Genomic DNA, 20,277 nt, shown 5'->3' with positions numbered 1-20,277 from the left:
CCACCCCATTCCTCCCCTCCTATTTCTTCCCCAATGCCCCCCACTTTCTCCCCTCTTCCCCTCCCCTTAACTCCTTCCACCCTTTTCTCCTTCCATCCCTTCTCCCTTTCCGCAGCCCCTTCTCCCTACCCTCACCCCCTTCTCCCCTCCCCCCCCCCCACCCCCCTTTTCTTCCCTCCTCCCCTCCTCCCCCCTCCCCCCCCTTCACCCCATCACCCCATCACCCCATCACCCCATCTTTTCTCTCCACTTTTCTCTTTTCCCTCCCCCACTGAATGTACAGTATTTTTTCCTGAACATGGCTACAACCACATTTCCGTAACGTTGGCAAATGAAGCAAGTCGCTTGTTTTCATCATTGTTGGTGTAGTCTTAGCACAATTTTCACTTTTTTGGAGTTAGCTTTACGTTCAGGTATTTTAATTTTCTCATGAGGAATACTGACAATAATCCTTTGATTAATGGTGTCAGTAGATTGGGAGTCTAACCTAGCACTACCATTTACCCCGGTCCCTCCCTGGCCGCCCATATCTCTCTGTTGCTCTGTCTGCTCTCTTCAGGCCGCACCTTGTTTGGTCAATGACAGGTGCAGCGACCAATGGGGGCTCGCCGCCGCCGCCTACCTGCGTGTGACGGAGCTGGGCGGAAGCGGTTGAACTTTCGGTGAAAATCTCAGAGTGTTTTGGGAGAAATTGGAATCGCCAACTGAACGTGTGTTTTGGTCGGGTGTGAGGTGGGAATGGAACCGATCAACACCTGGAGCCCCCGGAAGGTCTCGCTGTGGTTACAAGGTGAGAGATCTCGAAAAGGGAAATGGAAATTCGCAAGGGCAGCTTTACCAGGTGTTCCTTCTTCAGTAAACTCAACAAGTTGTGGCTTGTCTTGATTTTTGTGATTTGCATCTGGGTCGGCATTCCTGCAGAAAAACTGAAAAAATCCGTTTACGATCGATAGATTGTGCAACCTCCCCCCACGCAGTCTGTAATCTGGCTGTTGTTTATAGTCAAAGTTGCACTTGTTTATACCAATACAGTAAGAAGCGGCCCATTCTCGCCTTGATCATTTGTTCACCTTGAACAGGACTGTCTTCTCTAATTGACTGACTTCTTGTTCTGAGGAAGGGTTACTGAACACGAAACCTGAACTCTGCTTTCTTTCCACGAAGCTGCCAGACCTGAGTTTTTTCTGTGTTTTTGTTACTGACTTCTCTATGTTTCTCCTCGCTCAACTTTGGGCTTAATTGGGCAAAAAGGCACCCATATTGTACAAGCGAAAGGACGATTCGTTTTGCACGTCTTCAAACCTACGATACTGGGTTCCCGTCCCAGACCAGGTTTTAGTTTTACATTTGCCCCTGAGGTTTGAATAATGAATCAAAGGGTTCTGTTTAACAAGAGCCCAGGCCTTCCGTCACAGCACTGTCAGTAACACACGATTCGACGTTCATGGACACTCGAATAGCAGTATTTCTATTTATTTATTGCATTTTACATTGCGAACTATCCCTAGGTATTTTACGGGAGGATCAATGTAGAAGCAATGATTGATGAGATGTGTCTGGTTATTTGTCAGAACGTGTCTACGTCAGAAGGTGATGTGGATTCCAAGCTAACGCATGGATTGGAGGAAAAGTGAACAGGTACTGGAACCTGGTCACCAATGGCATTGTTAGGTTGGAAGTAGGAAAAGGGATATGGTTTGTTGACAGTATTATGCCCTCAATGGCTTTTGTATAATGTCAGTTTTGAAATTGGAGTACACTCGAGAAATCCAGGTATATCTATCCAATCAAATGCTGGAGTTGGAATGATGTTACTTTACTATTGAGAAGGGATTCAATCCATGGTTAGTTAGAGATTGTCGTAAATTCTATGCCAGACGCTATCACATTCTCCAGATAAAAAGTGGATGGTAGTGATAAATTAATCACTTTGTCTGCAGTAATTGCAATTTTTTTATTCACTCATGGGATGTGGGCATTGTTTTTTCTTTTATTCATTCGTGAGATGAGGGTGTTGCTGGCTATGCAGCATTTATTGCCCATCCCTAATTGCCCAGAGGGCTGTTAAGAGTCAACCACAGTTGCTGTGGATCTGGTGTCACATGTAGTCCAGACCAGGTAAGGACGGCAGTTTCCTTCCCTAAGGAACATTAGTGAACCAGATGGGTTTTTCCTCAACAATTGATAATGGATTCATGGTCATCGGTAGATTCCTAATTCCAAATATTTATTCAATTCAAATTCCACCATCTACTGTGGTGGGATTTGAACTTGGGTCCTGTGAGCATTATCTGGGTCTACGGATTAACAGGCCAATGATAATACCACTATCACCTTCCCCTCCCCAACATTTATTGCACATTTTAATTACCCAGTGGACAATTAAGTCATGCCCTTTGGTGTGGATCTGAAGTCACATGTAGGCCAGACCAGGGGAGGATGACCGGTTTCTTTCCCTAAAAGACATTAGTGAACTGAGAGTGGTTTCATGGTCACCATTAGACCCTAATTTCACATTATTGAATTCAAATTTCACCATCCCCCACAGCAGGATTGAAATGTAGATCCCCAGAGGATTACCTGGGCCTCTGGATTAATAGTCTAATGATAATACCATTAGGCTAATGCCTCCCCACAAAAGCCAAAAGAAAACTTTATCTTTTTATGTTGAGGTTTTATTAATGTAAAGTCTAAAACCAGATTTTGTTGTCCCCAGATGGTACTTTTGAGATAAGGATTATTTTTTCTTTGCTCTGGAGTGTTGAATTGTCTCAGCAACAGCCACTTTGATTGTCAAATGATGAGGGCCAAAAGCAGTTTTATTTTTATTCCAACTGGATATTCCCTATTCATTGCTGTTGATTAAAATTATAACATTGCATTATTTCAAACTCTTGCCACTATAAAACGACAATCATCAGGGACTAATCTGTGTGTATGATTGGTTATTTCCTGAAGATCCAAACAGTTTCAAATTCCTAATAAAAGAAACTGAAAGAACTGTGATGCTGGAAATCAGAAACAAAAAACAGAAATTACTGGAAAAACTCAGAAGGTCTGGCAGAATTTATGGAGAGAAATCAGAGTTAATGTTTTAGTCCAGTGACCCTTCTTCAGAGCTAAGCCAAGGCAGTCAAATAAGTTCATTGCTTGATTTGCATAGGTGGCTTTTGTTGTGCACAATCTGCAATAATGCACAGTTTGCAATAGTGTGCTTCTGTCAATTTTGTGCTGCCACTTTGTTTATCCTTTACTTTACTGACGGTACAGTGCAGTGAATGTTATGCCAATACTTGAGGATCTATGTCATTGTGGTCGAATCAATTGTGAGTGGACATTCCACCTGTAGTTGGAATTACCACGAGACCAACGTGAATTAGATTTCCATGCAAGCGTTGATGAGGCCCCATTTGGAGTACTGTGTCCATTTTTAGTCACCAAATCATAAGACAATATGGACTTTGAAAGGTATAGTGGTGGGGAGTGACCTTGAGAGGATGTAACATAGACAAGTCCAGGTGTCAGGATTGAAAGCTGAGCACGTTATGTGAAAAAAAGACTTTTGAAATGGTACAAACAAAAACTTTCAGAACAACTTGCAAATGAACTTTACCTCAGTGACTCAGTTTAACACTAGTATTTATTCAACAATATGGAAAATGATCCCAGTATGTCCTATGCACTAAAAGCAGGACAAATCTTAAACAGCTTATTCTGAATCAACAGCAAGGTGGTCGAGGTATTGTCAATTGTACCATTACATAATACCAACAACCTGTCTATTGAAGCACTGTTTGAATTCTGCCAAGTCCACTCTTTTCCAGACCTCATTAAATCCTTGGTCCAAGCATGGACTAAAGAGTTGTAAATTCCAGAGACTGGTCAGAATGACTGCCCTTGATGACAAAGCAGCATTTGATCAAGTGTTGCAACAAGGAGCCCTAATTAAATTGAAGTCAATGTGAATCATTGGGTGAAATACCTTGACTGGCTGGAGTTGTACCCAGCATGAAGGAAGATGCGGTTTTTGGGAGACCAAGCACCTCAACGCCAGGATATTCCCCAGGAAAACTGGTGCCCCAGGCTCAACCCCACTATGTTTTGTATGGATTTTATATAATCTCATTTTTAGCTGCCTTTTTATTAATGGCCTTCCCTTTGTTATATAGTTAAAAATAGAAATGTTTGTTAATTGTGCAATGTTCACTTCCATTCGCAACTCCTCTGATAATGAAGTGACCTATGCTTAAATACGGCAAGATCTGAACAAGGTCTAGACTTGGGCACTTATGTAGCAGATACCATTTGCACTATACAAATGCCATGTATTGATTATCTCGAACATGACAGAACCTAACTACCTCCCCTCGTGACATTATCTCTAATCCTCAATGTCCTGGATGGGGGTGCTCATCATTAACCAGAAACTGAAATGGACCAACCATATAAATACTATATACCACGAGCAAGTCAGAAGCTGGAAATTCTGCAGTGAGTAACTGATCTCCAGATTTCCAAAGACTGTCGCCATTTGCATGGTACAAGTCAGGCGTGTACATAATACCCTGCATTTACCTGGATGAGCATAGGTTCAAGAACACTTTAGAAACTTTACACTGGCCAGTGCAATGCAGCTGTTTGATCACCACCTTAAAACATATACTTCACCACCACCAATACACAGTGACAGCAATATGTACCACCTAAAAGATGCACTACAGCAACTCATCCAGACATCTTTTAACAGTACGTCCTTGAAGGATAAGGATAGGAAATGCCTGAGAAGAGCACTGCCTCCAGGTTGCACATCATTTTGATTTGGAACTATATGTAGCACTTCCTTCACTGTTGTATGAATATCCTAGAACTCCCAATCCAACAGCAGTGTCGATGTACCTGCACTACAAAGATTTCATCACAATTGCTACAGAGTTTCAAGAAGATTGTTCAACACCTATTCTTTGAGGCAGGCAATTATAATCAATAAATGGTGGTATTGCCAGTGATGTTGGTATCCCATGCATGAATAAATTAAATCAAAATATGAATGAATAAAGTTAATCTTGCCATATTAGTCACTGATGAAGGTTTAGTTAAACCTTTTCACATAAGATTATTAGAATTGTGTGATTAAATTGCTGGGACCATGTAACTGAGCTCAGCAGATAACTGTGTGTGTTTCTGGAGAGGAGATTGAAGAGATCCATCACAAATGATAGGCTTGTTGGGCCAAATAGTCTCCTCCTTCTGCAAATATTTCTGTTCTTTATCCTCCTGTGGGTCCTGGAATATGTCACCTCCAAGGATTCTATAAGATAATGATTATGTCAGAATGTAACTGTGCAAATGTTCAGGTTATTGGGAGAGAGGGTGCAGGAAGGCATTTAGTGAACATTCTGGTATGAAATGTACCTATTGCCTTCTCATCCATCATGTCTGAAAGTTTCTGCTAGCGGCACATTAAACAATACAATCATATCTCAGTTGAAGATATAATGTTGGTTAAACTATGTAAATTAAATTTCTGTTATGACTTGGGATTTTTCCAATACTTTGTTCTTATGTAAACAGCTTGCAAATATTTCCACAAATAGACTGCATCCCTTAACAACTCAAACCAGTTTTTTTCACTTCCCTCTACACTGGGCCATTCAGTAAGCGTGCTGGAGAAAACAAGGAAGCCATGCACAATGTGGAAAATATTCACTGCTCTGGATTGATTTGTGCAAGTCAGACCACACACCAGATTTATTTACAATTTAAAATGTTTTGTTGAAGCAGATAACAAACTAAAATAATGTCCAACAAACTGTTAAATTACTATAGTAAAGTAAGATGTATGCTACAGTGCCTTTTGGAAAGATTCTCTGAGCCTGACATTGCTTGGATATCCCATCAGTAGATGTTTTAAAGAGTCACAGATATGGCTTTAGTGACTGATTTTAGCTCCTCATACTATCATTAAAAGCATTTCAGCAATCTCCAGACTAAGATCTAGGTAGCGATGGGGAGAAACCCATCTTCTGGCTACTTATAAGGTACATATCTATGCATCAGCCCCTAAACTGAAGCCCTGCATGGTAATAGGAAAAATATTTAATTTATGAATACCTAGCTTTCAGAAATCCCAACGTAAAATCAGGTCAGTATAACTGGGGCCATCTGACCCCTCAAACACATGGAGCAGCTTGTACAACAAAACAAATGGTGATGGGAATCAGACTAACATTTCCATAATGCATTCCATGATGAAGAAGCAGACATTTTGCAGTTTATTACTTTTTTTTAAAACATGTTATTAATGACCTGTTTGACTTTTGGATCATTCAACTAGGGGAGCCCCCAAATTCCTACATTATCAAGAGTTTCTATTCTAGCCTTGGTTTAGCGTTCAATAATTTGCCCAAGACAGTGAACCGGAAATCTTTACACTTAGTTGTTAGACTTGTTCTATGCCTTCAAAGTATTTTTCGTATATCATATTCCACGTATACCACATATCTAGATCCTAATTTAGTATTAAAGTTATTAATTGAATTTATTTAACAAAAGATGTAAGTTATTGTTGCTATTCGTCCATCAATTTGAAGATGATGTGTAATCAGGGTTGTGATATTTTGCCACGTATCTTGCTGTGACTCAACAGGCTGGTTCTCCACCTACAAATTCTTTGGGCATGTGGGGACAGGATGCCCCACAAAGTAATAGGATCCATTAGCAGGATTTGTTTCTATGTCTCTGACTCCTCTCTGCTTTATTATTAAGGCATTTGGACTCCAAGCATTATACAGCTTGACAGACAAGTCGTACATTTCGAATAACTGGCAAATGCTCAGTCAACAGTAAGATACCAGTTTCTGCAGAGAATTTCAGAGTGTCTTCTGAAGCATTTTCTTTGTCCTCCCCTGGAATGCTGGTTACTTAACAGTCGAGAAAACAGAGCACAAATATTTACAATAGAAATCTTTTCATCTGACTCTTTTTGAGTGGAGAAATAACAAATGGACAATTACTGCAAGCTCTAACGTAACCCCTTTGTTTATAATACATGATGTTTTCCTTTCTTTGCCATTAGTATGGCTAAACCGACTACAATATTTAGATATAGATTATTTTCTCTCCTGTCCCTCGTGCTGTCTTCCATCCCTTCTATTTGCAACTGGTTCTTTTGAGATTTCAATCCATGTTTCAAATGGAACAGAAACAGAAGTTGCTGGAAAAGCTCAGCAGGTCTGGCAGCATCTGTGGAGAGAAAATCCAGTGACCTTTCCTCAGAACTGTTCTTTAAACCAATACATTTTAAAATGACTAATTGGTCATTATAAGCAACTGCTTGTTTGAATCAATTTCTTAAGCCTGTAGGTTATATAACGTGGCGAATCGTGTTAATATAAACGTGACATAAAAATTCAAACTGCAGTTCTTTTTAATGATGACCATAACTAAATGGGCAACCAAAATAATCCTGACAATACCAGGCAAAAATATTTATTTCTGTCACAATAGTAAAGCAAATTGTGAGCACTTAACACCGGGGTATCTTAGTTGACAGTTATGTTATACCATCCTAACGTTTTCTACTTTTCAAGTACACGATAGTCAAGTGAATGTACCTTGATGCATCACACCAAGATGAAAGAATGCTAATGCGATAAACATATTCTGCATTCCCAATACCACTCTAACAATTCATAGCCTAGTTCACAATAATTAAAATATATGGTTTAACTTCTCTGTACATGCTTGAGATGTTAGGTAGCTATGATTCAGATATTGGAAGGTCAGTTTTCCACATGCTGCAATATATTCTGGAACACACCCAGGATTATGCTGTGTGGCCTTTTGGAAATTCTGCGCTATATCTCTGTGCAGTTGTTATAGTTTAGAGTACAGTACTTTAAACACATCTTAGAGCTGTGTTAGTGCCATTTTCAAAAGGCACACCTAGGAGATAGACTCTGAGAACTAGATAAAAAGATCAATTTGTCAGTAACGAACGAGAAAATGACAAAATATAGCGACAATTCCGTGAAATCACTGGGTACAAAGGAAGAGGCAAATTGTGTTATAAAGTTGTGTTGTCATTTTCTCCAGAATCATTCGAGATTCATGAGTGAATTCACTGCCACCAATCCTAATTGATATTAGGCTTAGTTGCTGATAACGTATGGGAAGGATACCCATAGGAAGTATTTGACAGGAGATATGTTCAGTCTTCACAAACAGTCATAGTTTATTACAAATGTATAATGTAACCAGCTTTAAGGTCTGAAAAACATGATCTTTTGTGAGGCTTTGGAGACTGAGTACACATTACTGTTATCCAAATGGACTAAACATTAGAACAACTGGTATTGCAACATTGGAATCTAGTCTTGGAACTCCTTAGAATTGGAGCAGTCCTTTTATACCTTTGATAGGCAGAGCCTACCTCGTGATGTCAATTAACCCTTTTAGGTACTTTTGCAATATTTCCTTGGAAGCTTTTCCTGCTTATTATTTATACGATTGTCTCCCATAAATAAGTTAAATCACTACCCCATTTCCCCCACAAGTCTCTGACTTTATCAATAGCTGGCAACTTGGTTGGCTTGAAAGTCCACTGCTTGAGCACGACATATTCACATTGACTCTGATTCTGTTTGATTGCATTAAGATTTTGTAGAAGTCTTGCTGATTTTTCCTAATGGACTATAGCATTTTCCCAATGACAGATTTTGACTAATTGACCTGTAGATTCCCGCTTTCAGTCTCCCTTCGTTTTTGAACAGGATCATCACATTAGCAGTCCTCCAATCAGCTAGAACCCTCTTGGAATGCAATGAGTTCTGAAATATTTGGCCTAATGCCTCCATTAGCTTTGCGGCCACTTCCTTTAAAACCCTTGGATGCAGGCCCTCAGGTGCTGGCAATGTATCTGCTTCTAATCCTATTAGTTTGTCAAATAGTTTGTCCATGGTAGACACTGTTTAAAAAAAACTTAATTCTTATTAGTACCTTGCTTATCTGTTATCTTTGGATGTTTATAGTGAAGATTCATGCAAAATAATGATTTAAATTATATGTCTTTTCTCTCCGCCCCATTATTAATTTCCCAGTTGCATCTTCCAAGGCTCCCACATTCAACATACCTATAAAAGCTCTTGCTGTTTGATTATGAAATTAAGTTGGCAAGAGATATAAAACAATTTTCTCCCCAGTTCTGAAGATGGACCCAAAATGTTAAATCTGGTTCTCTCCTCAGATACTGCCAGACCTGCTGAGATTTTCCAGCAATTTCTGTTTTTGTTTCAGATTTCCAGCATCTGCAGTTCTTTTGGTTTTATTTCTCTCTGAATATTTGGTTTTAAGTCATCCATTATTCGTTTCTTAAAAAAAAGGTTCCCAATCGTGCGACCTCCCTCTAGATTTTGCCACTTTGTATGCCTTAGAGTTTGATTGAACATTCTTCTTGACACCTTTTTTAAACTGTGGTTGGCTCATTGATTCCTTCTCATTGACTTGGTGGAATAAACTTTTGCCACTGTTCATCGACTGACTTTCCCCTTGATTCATTTCCCCAACCGGCTTTAGACAATTCTCTTTTCATACCTCAGTAATTACATTTATTTAAGTTGAGGACACCGGATTGTGACCTTAGCTGCTCTCCCTGAAACTGTATTTGAAATTCTAGCGTTTTGTCATTGCTATCCCCTGGAGGATTTTGAACTACAAAATGAAAAAAATACTGTGTATTTATTTTCTCCCAGCTGGAGGAAGGAGGGTTTTTTTTTTGCTATTTTCCCCTTTGTGGTTTTCACATTTTATTAAAAAATAAAATGTTTCATGTCTGTTCTGCTGCTTTTCAGTGATATACAAACTATTTCAAGTCAAAAGAATGATGTCATGCTGTTATCATTGTCTTAAAGAATATTTCAGTTGCACAGCAAAGAATCAATTTTTGCACTTGCTCTAATGGAATTGACATGCTTCGGGTTTCTGACATTGACCACTGTACCCTAGTTTTACGATTTGGATTGTAGCTTTAATGAGACTGTGTGGTCTTCACAGTATTTTTCATGATTTCTAATGATTTTAAGCTTCCAGAGGTAGGCTTAGTACTGATACCAGTGCTGCCACTTTAACTACAGGTTGCTCTGCTAATTGAAGTTGACTGGTTTGTGTGCATTTGAGCAGTTAAAGTGAGCTCCGTTTTCAAAATGAACTTCTTTCTACCTCCTTTGTCGATGGCTTTTACAAACCTGAGAATAGAAATCAGCTTTACTGTTCACTGTTGTGATCATTTTCTCCAGAATCATGAGAGGTGCTAGATTCACTGCTACCTATCATTCTTATTGGTATCCATCTTGATTACTGATATCAAATAGGGAAAAATGTCCACATAAAGCCATCAACAGACAATGGACTCAATCATGATTGACAGTAAAGGTTATTAATAGTAATTAGTAATGAGACATTGAAATACACGATTCTCTTGTGAAACATCAGGCTCAATGTCACTCTTGGTCCTGGACTTAACACTAGAACTACTGGTGATTGTCTAATTTGTCTTAGAACTGGTTAGCTCTCCCAGGAACAGTCTTGTAGAACTTTGGTTCCCTGTTTTTCAGTTTGTTTTTAGAAATGCCAGCAGTTTAAGAACTGACTGGAATCCTGTAAATTTTCTTGTTGGTCAGCTTGGCCTAGTTGAATAGAACTCACTTCTGAGACAGTTATGAGTATATAATTCAGGCTGGCACTCAGTGTAGTAATTTGGGATTGCACATAAGAATTAGAAGCAGGAGTAGAGATTCGGTTCTTCTATCCTCCTCCCATGAGATCATGGCTGATCTGATTTTAATCTCCACTCCAAATTCCTGCCTATTCCCAATTATTTTTCATCCCTTTGTTTATCCGGAACATATCTACCTCTTCCTTTTAAAATATTCAAATACTCTGCTTTCTCAGCCTTTCAAGGAAGAGAATACCAAAGACACTGAACTTTTGGAGGAAATAAATTTCTCCTTATCTCTGTCCTAAATGAGTGAGCTCTAGGTTTTAGATCATGGCCTGTAGTTCTAGATTCTCCCAGTTGTGGAAATTTCCTTTCTGCCAAGTACACTCAGTATCTCCTGTTTCAATCAAATAATGACATAAAGATAGGTGGAGGGACAGGTAGTGTTGAGGAAGTGGAGAGACTGCAGAAAGACTTGGGCAGGCTAGGAGAGTGTACAGAGAAGTGGCAGAGGAAATACAATGCGGAAAAGTGTAAAGTTATGCACTTAGGTAGGAAGAATAGAGGTATAGACTATTTTCTACACGGGAAAGGCTTTAGGAGTCTGAAGTGAAAAGGGACTTAGGAGTCCTAGTTCAGGATTCTTTTAAGGTTAACATGCAGATTCAGTCAGTAGTTGGGAAAGCAAATGCAATGTTAACATTCACTTCAAGAGGGCTAGAATACAAGAGGAGAGATGTACTGCTGAAGCAGAATAAGGCTCTGGTCAGACCGCATTTGGAATATGGTGTGCAATTTTGGCTTCCATATCTAAGGAAGGATGTGTTGGCATTGGAGGGTGTCCGGAGGAGGTTTACAAGAATGATCCTGGGGATGCAGGACTTATCATATGAGGAGCAGTTGAATACTCTACATCTGTACTCAGTGGAGTTTAGAAGGAAGGGGGCGTGGTAGTGTGTTGGAATCTCATTGAAATGTACAGAATACTGAGATATCTGGATAGAACAGACGTGGTGAAGTTTCCTCTAATAGGAAAGATCAGGACCCAACGGCATACCATCAGAGTGAAGGAATGACCCTTTTAACTGAGATGAGGAATTTTTTTGGCCAGTAGGTGGTGAATCTGTGAAACTGCCATAGAAGGCTGTAGAGGCCATGTTTTTGAGAGTATTCAAGACAGAAATAGGTTCTTGATTAGTTATGGGGAGAAGGCGGAAAACTGGGGTTGAGAAACATATCAGCCACGATTGAATGGTGGAGCAGACTCGATAGGCCGTTCAGCCTAATCTGCTCCTATAGCTTAAGGTCTTATTCCTCTAAACTCGAAGCGGTACAACAGAGGCTGTCTAGATTTTCCTCAAAGTAATCTGTTTATTCCAGGTGTTTGTCCAGTAAACCTTCTCTGAATTGCTTCCAATGCAGTTGCATTGCTCCTTAACTAGGGAGACAGATAATCTACAGTATTCCAGATGTGGTCTCATTAATCCCTACAACTGAAGCAAAACCTTTCCAATTTTGAATTCAATTCACCTAACAATAAGCAGTAACATTCTATTTGTTTTCCTCATTACTTGCTGCACCTGCATAGTAACTATTTGCTATTCATGCACTTGGACACCCAGATCCTGTTGCATTTCCGAGCTATGCATTCTCTCAATAGTGAAATAATATTGTTTTTATTCTTCATGCCAAGATGGACAAATTGAATTTTTCCACATTAGCTATTTGCCTGATCTCTGCCTGCTCACACAACCAATCTATTTAAAGAACATAAAACTGTACAGCACAGGAACAGGCCCTTCAGAAAACCATGTCTCTGCCGAACATAATACCATTCTAAACTAATGCCATCTGCCTGCATGAGACCTTTGTTCCCTGCCTGTTCATGTGTCTGTCTAAATGCTTCTTAAACATTGCTAACATAAATGCTTCTGCCACCTCCCCTGGCAGTGCATTCAGGCACGTTCCACCCTCTGTTTAGAAAAAAACTTCACTTGCACATCTCCTTAAAACATTTCCACTCTTATCGTAAATCTATGCTCCCAGTATTTGACATTTCCACTCTGGGAAAGAGACTCCCACTATCCGTCCCTCTCATAAATTTGCATACATCTCTTAGATTGCCCCTCAGCCTCCGACACTCTAGCAAAAACAATCCATGTTTGGCCAATGTGTATTACAGCCAATGCACTCCAATCCAGATAACATCCTGGTAAACCTCTTTTGCACCCTCTCCAAAGTCTCTATATCCTTCCTATAGCATGGTGACTAGAACTGCACACAATACTTCAAATATGCCCTAATTAAAGTTGTATACAGTTGCAACATGACTTGCCAATTTTTAGACTCACTGTCCTGACCGATGAAGGCAAACATGCAGTGCGCCTTCTTTAGCATCTTATCCACTTGTGTTGCCACTTTCAGAGAGCAATGGACACACATGTCAAGATTCCTCTGCATATCAATGCTCCCAAGGGTCATGCCATTTACTGTATACATTTTTCTTGCATTTGACCTCCCAAAATGCATCACCTCTCACTTTTGTGGATTAACCTACATTTGCAATTTTTCTGTCTAACTTTCCAATTGGTCCATATCCTGCTAAATCCTCTGATAACCTTCTTCCTATCCACAACTCCACCAATTTTTGTATTGTCAAACAACCTACATTTTCATCCCAATCATTATAAACAGCAGTGGTTCCAGCACTGATCGTTGTGGAACACCAGTAGTCACAGACCTCCAATCATAAAAACACCCTCCACAACTACCCTCTGTCTGCCATAACCAAGCCAGTTTTGTATTCAACTTGCCAACTCACCATGGATCCCATGCAATTTAATCTTCTGGACCAACCTAAAATGAGGGACCTTGTCAAATGCTTCTGTAAAGTCCAAGTAGACAACAACCACTGCCCTACCCTCATCTTAATCACTTCCTCAATAAACTCAATTAGGTTTGTGAGACAAGACCTACTCCGCATAGAGCCATGCTGGCTCTCTATAATAAATGCTTTCTTTTCCAAATGTGAGTAAACCCTGTCCTTAGGAAATCTTCTTCAATATTCTTTTGTAATATCCTTGTGTTCTCTTCATTAATTTATTTTATCTATCTTGGTGGATCAGTAAATTTGGCAACCATAATTTTGGTCCCTTTAACCTAATCATTTGTACAAATTATACAAATTTTAAAAAGTTGAGGCCCCGGCATTTGCTATCTTGTAACACAGAACTCGTAACGTCTCACCAGCAAAAATTGACCCATTTACGCCTGCTGCTTCTTGCTAACTTGGCATTCTCCTAACCATGCCAGTATGTTAATCCCTATACCGTGAGCTTTATTTCCTGTAATAATCTTTGTAGCAACTTATGAAATGCCTTATAATTATTTAAGTACAATACATCTATAAACACATGTTACTTCTTCAAAGAACTCCAATAAATGTGATTTCCCTTTCACAAAACCATATTGACTCTGCCTGATTTATCCTGAATTCACCTAATTGCCCTGTTATGATGCTATTAATAATAGCTTCTAAAATTTTCCCACGGACTGATGTTAAGCCAACTGGCCTTTCATTTCCCACTTTCTGTCTCCCTCTTTTTTTTTTCAAATAAAGGAGTTAACATTAGCAAATTTCCACTCTAACGGAACCTTCCCCAAATCTAGTAAATTTTGAAATATTATAACCAATGCATTAACTATCTCACTAGCCACTTCTTTTAAAGCCATCAGGACCAAGGGCTTGTTAGTTCACAGTTCCAACAATTTGCAAAGCACTACTTTTCTGTGATTATAATTTTCTAGAGTTCTTCCAGCTCCTGTTTTTGGGATATTATTTATATCATCTATAGTGAAGACCAATGCAAATCAGAAATGGTTCAATTAGTCTGCCATTTATTTTTCCATTATGAATTCCCTGGACTAATTTTCTGTACGACACAATGCTCTATTAATTCTTATTCCTTGTCCTTACATTTTTAAACTAGTTTTTCCTTTTATGCTATAATTTTTGTCTCCTTATTAATCTTTTAGTCTTTCTCTGCTATTCTTCGTATATTTGTTTTTTGCATTCCATTCAATTTCCTGACCGGCCATTCATCTTTGGACAATGTCCTTTTGCTGTAAGCGTAATACTATCTTTAACAGTTTTAACCAATGATTGATAGTGGGTTCATCCCTTGGAATTTTCGTTTCTTGGTTGAATGTTATCTATTCTCTTTATTCTGAAATATACCCTTAAGTATCTGCTACTATGTCTTTGACCTAAATTGGCAGTCCACTTTTGCTAGCTCTGCTTTCATACAATCATAACTGCCCTTAGTGAAGTTTAAAACATTATTTTTAGACATACTCCTACAAATGGAATCTAAAATCACTTAAGATCACTGTTACTTAGGAGTGCCTTCACTATGGTCATTAATCCTATTTCATCAGTTAATATCAGGTCTAGTTTGACCTGCTCTGTTTGGTGCCAGAACATGCCATTCTAACATTCTAAGAATTTATCATCTTGGTAGTTGTTCCCAATGATTTTTTTATGTTTAGATTAAAATAACTCATGATAAACGCTGTACCATTCTGCAAACTCCAAATATTCATTTTTTAATAGCCCCATCCTGTGTGGTACTGTTGGATAGCCTGTACACCACTCCTATTAATGACTTCAGCTCATTCCTAATCTCTACACAAACCATTCCTACGTCCTAGTTTCCTGAACTTGGGACTTCCTTCACTGTTGTGCTAATAACATCTTTAACCAACAGAAGCATCCCTCCACCTTTTTCTGGCTTCCTGTCCTTCCTAAATGTCACCCACCCTCCAATATTCAGGTCCTGATCGAGGTCATCCTGCAGCCATGTCTCTGTAATGGTTATTACAGCATACTTGTTTATTTAAATTTGCATTTTCAAATATGCCACTCATTTGATGAGACAGTAAACAGAAGCCTTATCTAATGAAATGCATGATAAAAAATACCTTTGCTCAAATTAAAGAAGACCAGAAGAGTTGTCCAATATTCCTCCCTCAACCACATAATAGGACTTCGACTAACCAAAATCATGTAGATAGCCAACAGAGAAACATAATTAGCATCTCACTACTCATCCAACTAGAACCACCTCAAGCTAATTGGGAAGTGTCCAGATGCCTAGCGCAAAACTAGCATTTCACTTGCTGGTGAATCAGCCTGGCATGTCTAACTCTGCTTATTTCAGATGTTGGAATACAAAGTCTATCTCAGTACTTTAAGCTTCTGAACTTCTATTGCGAGTATTATCTTAGAATATCACTGCCACAAAGAGGCTATTCTCCTCAAATTCATAGCTGTTCAATTTAATTGCAACACTGGATTCTCCGAAATAGAATCATTTAAACACCCATGTGATGATTTGATTGGTCACTAGTTAGTCAATAGATAACTATTATCCATGGGTTTGAAACTTGGATATTAAGAACCAGGAAGTCATCATTAATGAATTGGAGAGCAATCCAAAGCACCACAAAATGTGAGAGTGCACCTACCACCATGTTCTTAACAAAGACTGAACAAACATCAGATCTGGTCAACAAAGTGTGGAGCTGGAGGAACACAGCAGGCCAGGCAGCATCAGAGGAACAGGAAAGCTGACCCCTCTGAAGAAGGGTCCTGACCCAATATGTCAGCTTTGCTGTTCCTCTGATGCTGCCTGGTCTGCTGTGTTCCTCCAGCTCCACACTTTGTTATCTATGACTCCAGCATTGCAGTTCCTGCTATATCAGATCTGGTAAGGTGGTTTCACTGGTTGAAGATTGGAACTTCAAAAATGCCCAGTTGGTTTGCGCAGAAACAATTACGATAGGCATTAGGCCATTTATGAATAAAATAGCTTGTATTGTTACAGTAAACGCACATTTTATTTGTGCATTTTTTTTTGTTGTATTTTGGTAACCAGGCTCTAAGGAGTACTCCAGCAGCTGCCTTATGAGATCTGAGTTTTTTTAATCAGCAGTAATGATAATGTGGAATCAGTGTGATGCGAGGACTTACAGAGTAGGTTACAATATGTTGGTAAACCCAAAAAGTATGAATTGATAATACAGACTAGATATAAGTGCTGCCTGTTTCTTGCCAGCTTTATTAATGTCTTATTTCACTTCATCAAAAGACTAAGTAATTGAAGAGAGTGTCCATAATGGTGTTAAATGAGCAAGGTGAGCTGTGATACACTGCTAGGGGCAGATATGATTGTAAGGGGGCTCAGCAGGGTAGGAACTTTTGTGGGAATTTAGAACTAGAGTCAGTCTCAGAATAATAGATTGTCATTTCAAGATTGAAATATGAAGGAATTTTTCTGACAATCACAACTGTTTGGAATTCTCTACCTGACCTTTGGCTATTGAGTCATTTAATATATTCAGAGTTGAGATGGACACATTTTAGAATTATTGGGGAATAGATGGCTATGGTGAATGTATTAAGAAAGTAGACTTGAGACTAAGATCAGAGCAGTAATGAACTTATTGAATGGTGGAACTGGCTCAGGGGCTGTGTCACCTTCTTCTGCTCCTTGTGTTCTTGTGCCTCACACTGAGCAGGGTGGATGAGGCCAGGCTGTTGCATGTTGCTACAGGCAGCTGAGGGTGATTGCTGAAGACTAAGAGCAATGAATGAAGGTCATGCCCTGTGGGACTGGGGAAGGTGGACAGTTGGATACAGTGAGGGTGGGTGAGGATAGCAGTCGCAAATGATGAGCTCACTCTGGGTATAAGAGACTAAACTTGCCTGTCTGTGTGAATCTGTTTGGCTCAGTAGGGTGACAGGCTGTGACTTGTCTATTGCAGTCAGGATTGCTGCTTAACCATTTCATGTTCCATAGGCTGGCTTTATTGACTTCTTCAAGCCACTAACTGGAAAGCAGCTCCATCAAAGATCATATTACTATGGCCAGTCACAGTGTTTGAGCTGTGTACGAATACATATCCCTGAGCATTTCTGATCTGCAAAATCAGGCTGCAAGTTATCAACATTCCCTGACCCACATTTTGACCATTGCTCTATTCCCCAGGCCTGGATAACAGTGTGCAGAAATATCCATTTGATCAATGGCAGATGAATGGAGAGCAACTCCTGCGACTATCACAGCAAGACCTGGAGGAGCTTGGTGTGAAACGGATAGGACACCAGGAGCTGATTCTGGAGGCAGTGGAGCTACTGTGTGCACTGGTAAGGAAAGGGTATCAGTTTGAGTGTCATATGACTTATAACAAGGGGCTATGGATTAATTAATTCTGTTCCTGGAACTCCAGTTTACATCATGACTGTTACATACTTGTGTTAGTCAGTCACCGAATCCCTCAATTGGTTAGATGTAACTCTGGGAATGATAACCTGATACCTCACTGGCAATAACTCCTGACTGTGCTACCCTCACATATTTGTTTATGCTGGAATTGATATATTGGACTAGTCTCTTCCTTTTCATAAAGTTTAACTAAATGCACAAGAGAACCATGTATAACTGATTATTGGTGTAAAGAATCAGGAGTGGTTTAGTTGTTTGATGATATAATTTGTTTCAGGATGTGGTGTACATTCTCATTAAATGTAATGCACCATTTAAAATGCATGCCCTGTAATTATTCCCACAGATTCAATTTTGAACCAGTTCCCATAATCTGCCCAATTACTTCTGTCCTGTCCAAGTTTAATATTGGCAAACTTAATAGTTTTATTCTTGATTTCTTCATTTGTTTCACATCATCAAACATTAATATACACCAAACACAACATTAGTCCTGGAACCAAACATCTATTTATTGTACTCAGCTACTCACTGTTTTCATAATGGCAGAGTAACACTTATCAGCAGATGTGTAGCATTATTCCATCTACTTTTGTATCATTCTAAATTTAATAAGTCTGAATCCTGTTTGACGGTAGTTTCTTTGGTACTTTCTTGCATGCTTGTTTAGCATGTTGTTGCCCAAGTTTGACTTCTCTCTTGAACAGAAAATTCACAGGGTAACTCGTCATATGTCACAGCTCTGTTATTTTGCTGGTTTGCTGCAAAGCTAAGTTCTTGCTACTCCCTTTGCATCATCTGAGTCAACAAATTATTTATCTACTTCATAGCTCCCCTCATATGAAATGCTTTTCCGTCTTCTAATGTCATGCACCGTTTGAAAGCCCTTGTAAAAGCATAGGGTCTTATATCTACTGAATGATCTTGTCAGCTAACTACAATATATTCTCAAGGAAGTTAATAAATTTATCAAACAAGATCCCTCCAATAAACCTTATTCTCCTGGACACCACCCCACGGCCTCCTACCCTCCCTCGACCTCTTCATTTCCAAGTGCCGTCGCAACATCGATCGCCTCAACCTCTCCACCCCTCTGACTCACTCCAACCTCTCCCTCACAGAACGTGCGGCCCTCCGCTCCAACCCTAACCTCACCATCAAACCCGCAGATAAGGGAGGCGCAGTAGTGGTATCACACACTGACCTTTTACACAACCGAGGCCAGGCACCAACTCTCTGACACCTCCTCCTACCGTCCCCTCAATCATGATCCCACCCCTGACCACCAAAACATCATCTCCAGACCATCCATAACCTTGTTACCTCAGGTGACCTCCCGCCCACAGCCTCCAACCTCATCGTTGCCCCACCCCGTACCACCCGTTTCTATCTCCTTCCCAAAATCCATAAACCTGACTATCCAGGCCAACCCATTGCCTCTGCCTGCTCCTGCCCCACTGAACTTATCTCCACTTACCTCGACTCTGTTTTCTCCCCCCTGGTCCAGGAACTCCCCACCTATGTCCTGGACATCACCCATGCCCTCTCCTCCTCCAAGACTTCCAATTCCCTGGACCCCAACACCTCATCCTCACTATGGACATCCAATCCCTGTATACTTGTATACCCCACGCAGATGGCCTAAAAGCCCTCTGCTTCTTCCTCTCCCGCAGACCCAACCAGTCCCCCTCTACCAACACCCTCATCTGCCTAACCGAACTCTTCCTTACCCTTAACAACTTCTCCTTTAACTCCTCTCATTTCCTACAGACTAAGGGTGTGGCCATGGGCACCCACATGGGCCCAAGCTATTGCTGCTTCTTTGTAGGATACATGGAACAGTCCCTCTTCCGCTGCTACGCTGTCACTATCCCCCACCTCTTCCTCTGCTACATTGATGACTGTATCGGTGCTGCTTCGTGCTCCCATGAGGAGCTTGAACAGTTCATCAACTTTACTAACACTTTTCATCCCAACCTCAAATTTACCTGGACCATCTCTGATACCTCCTTCTCCTTCCTGCACCTCTCCGTCTCCATCTCTGGTGACCACCTCAAAACTGAAATCTATTTCAAGCCCCCACCGACTCCCACAGCTACCTAGACTACACCTTCTCTCACTCACCTTCCTGCAAGAATGTGATCCCCTACTCCCAATTCTTCCGCCTTCCTGCGTCTGCTCCCAAGAGGGGGCATTCCACTCCCGCACATCCCAGATGTCCTCCTGTTTCAAGGACCATAATATCCCCGTCTCCAGTGATTGAAAATGCCCTCAACC

The 20,277-nt window shown here is 40.2% G+C and overlaps 1 protein-coding gene across 2 annotated transcripts in view; it reads left to right on the top strand.

Moving 5' to 3' along the window:
• The first annotated feature begins 205 nt into the window (after positions 1 to 205).
• Positions 206 to 20,277, top strand: part of cnksr1 (connector enhancer of kinase suppressor of Ras 1) — a 77,210-nt gene continuing 57,138 nt past the window's right edge. For both annotated transcript variants that reach the window (XM_020526848.2, XM_048613016.1), the window contains exons 1-2: positions 206 to 790; positions 17,764 to 17,921. In XM_020526848.2, coding sequence (XP_020382437.2) covers positions 739 to 790; positions 17,764 to 17,921 — 210 coding nt within the window. In that variant the 5' untranslated portion in view covers positions 206 to 738. The remainder of the gene's footprint in view (positions 791 to 17,763; positions 17,922 to 20,277) is intronic.

This window comes from Rhincodon typus, chromosome 27, assembly GCF_021869965.1.
Source record: "Rhincodon typus isolate 14 chromosome 27, sRhiTyp1.1, whole genome shotgun sequence".
NCBI lineage: Eukaryota > Metazoa > Chordata > Chondrichthyes > Orectolobiformes > Rhincodontidae > Rhincodon > Rhincodon typus.
The sequence above is the reverse complement of the archived record's forward strand: the minus strand, read 5'-3'. Positions and strand labels throughout refer to the sequence as shown.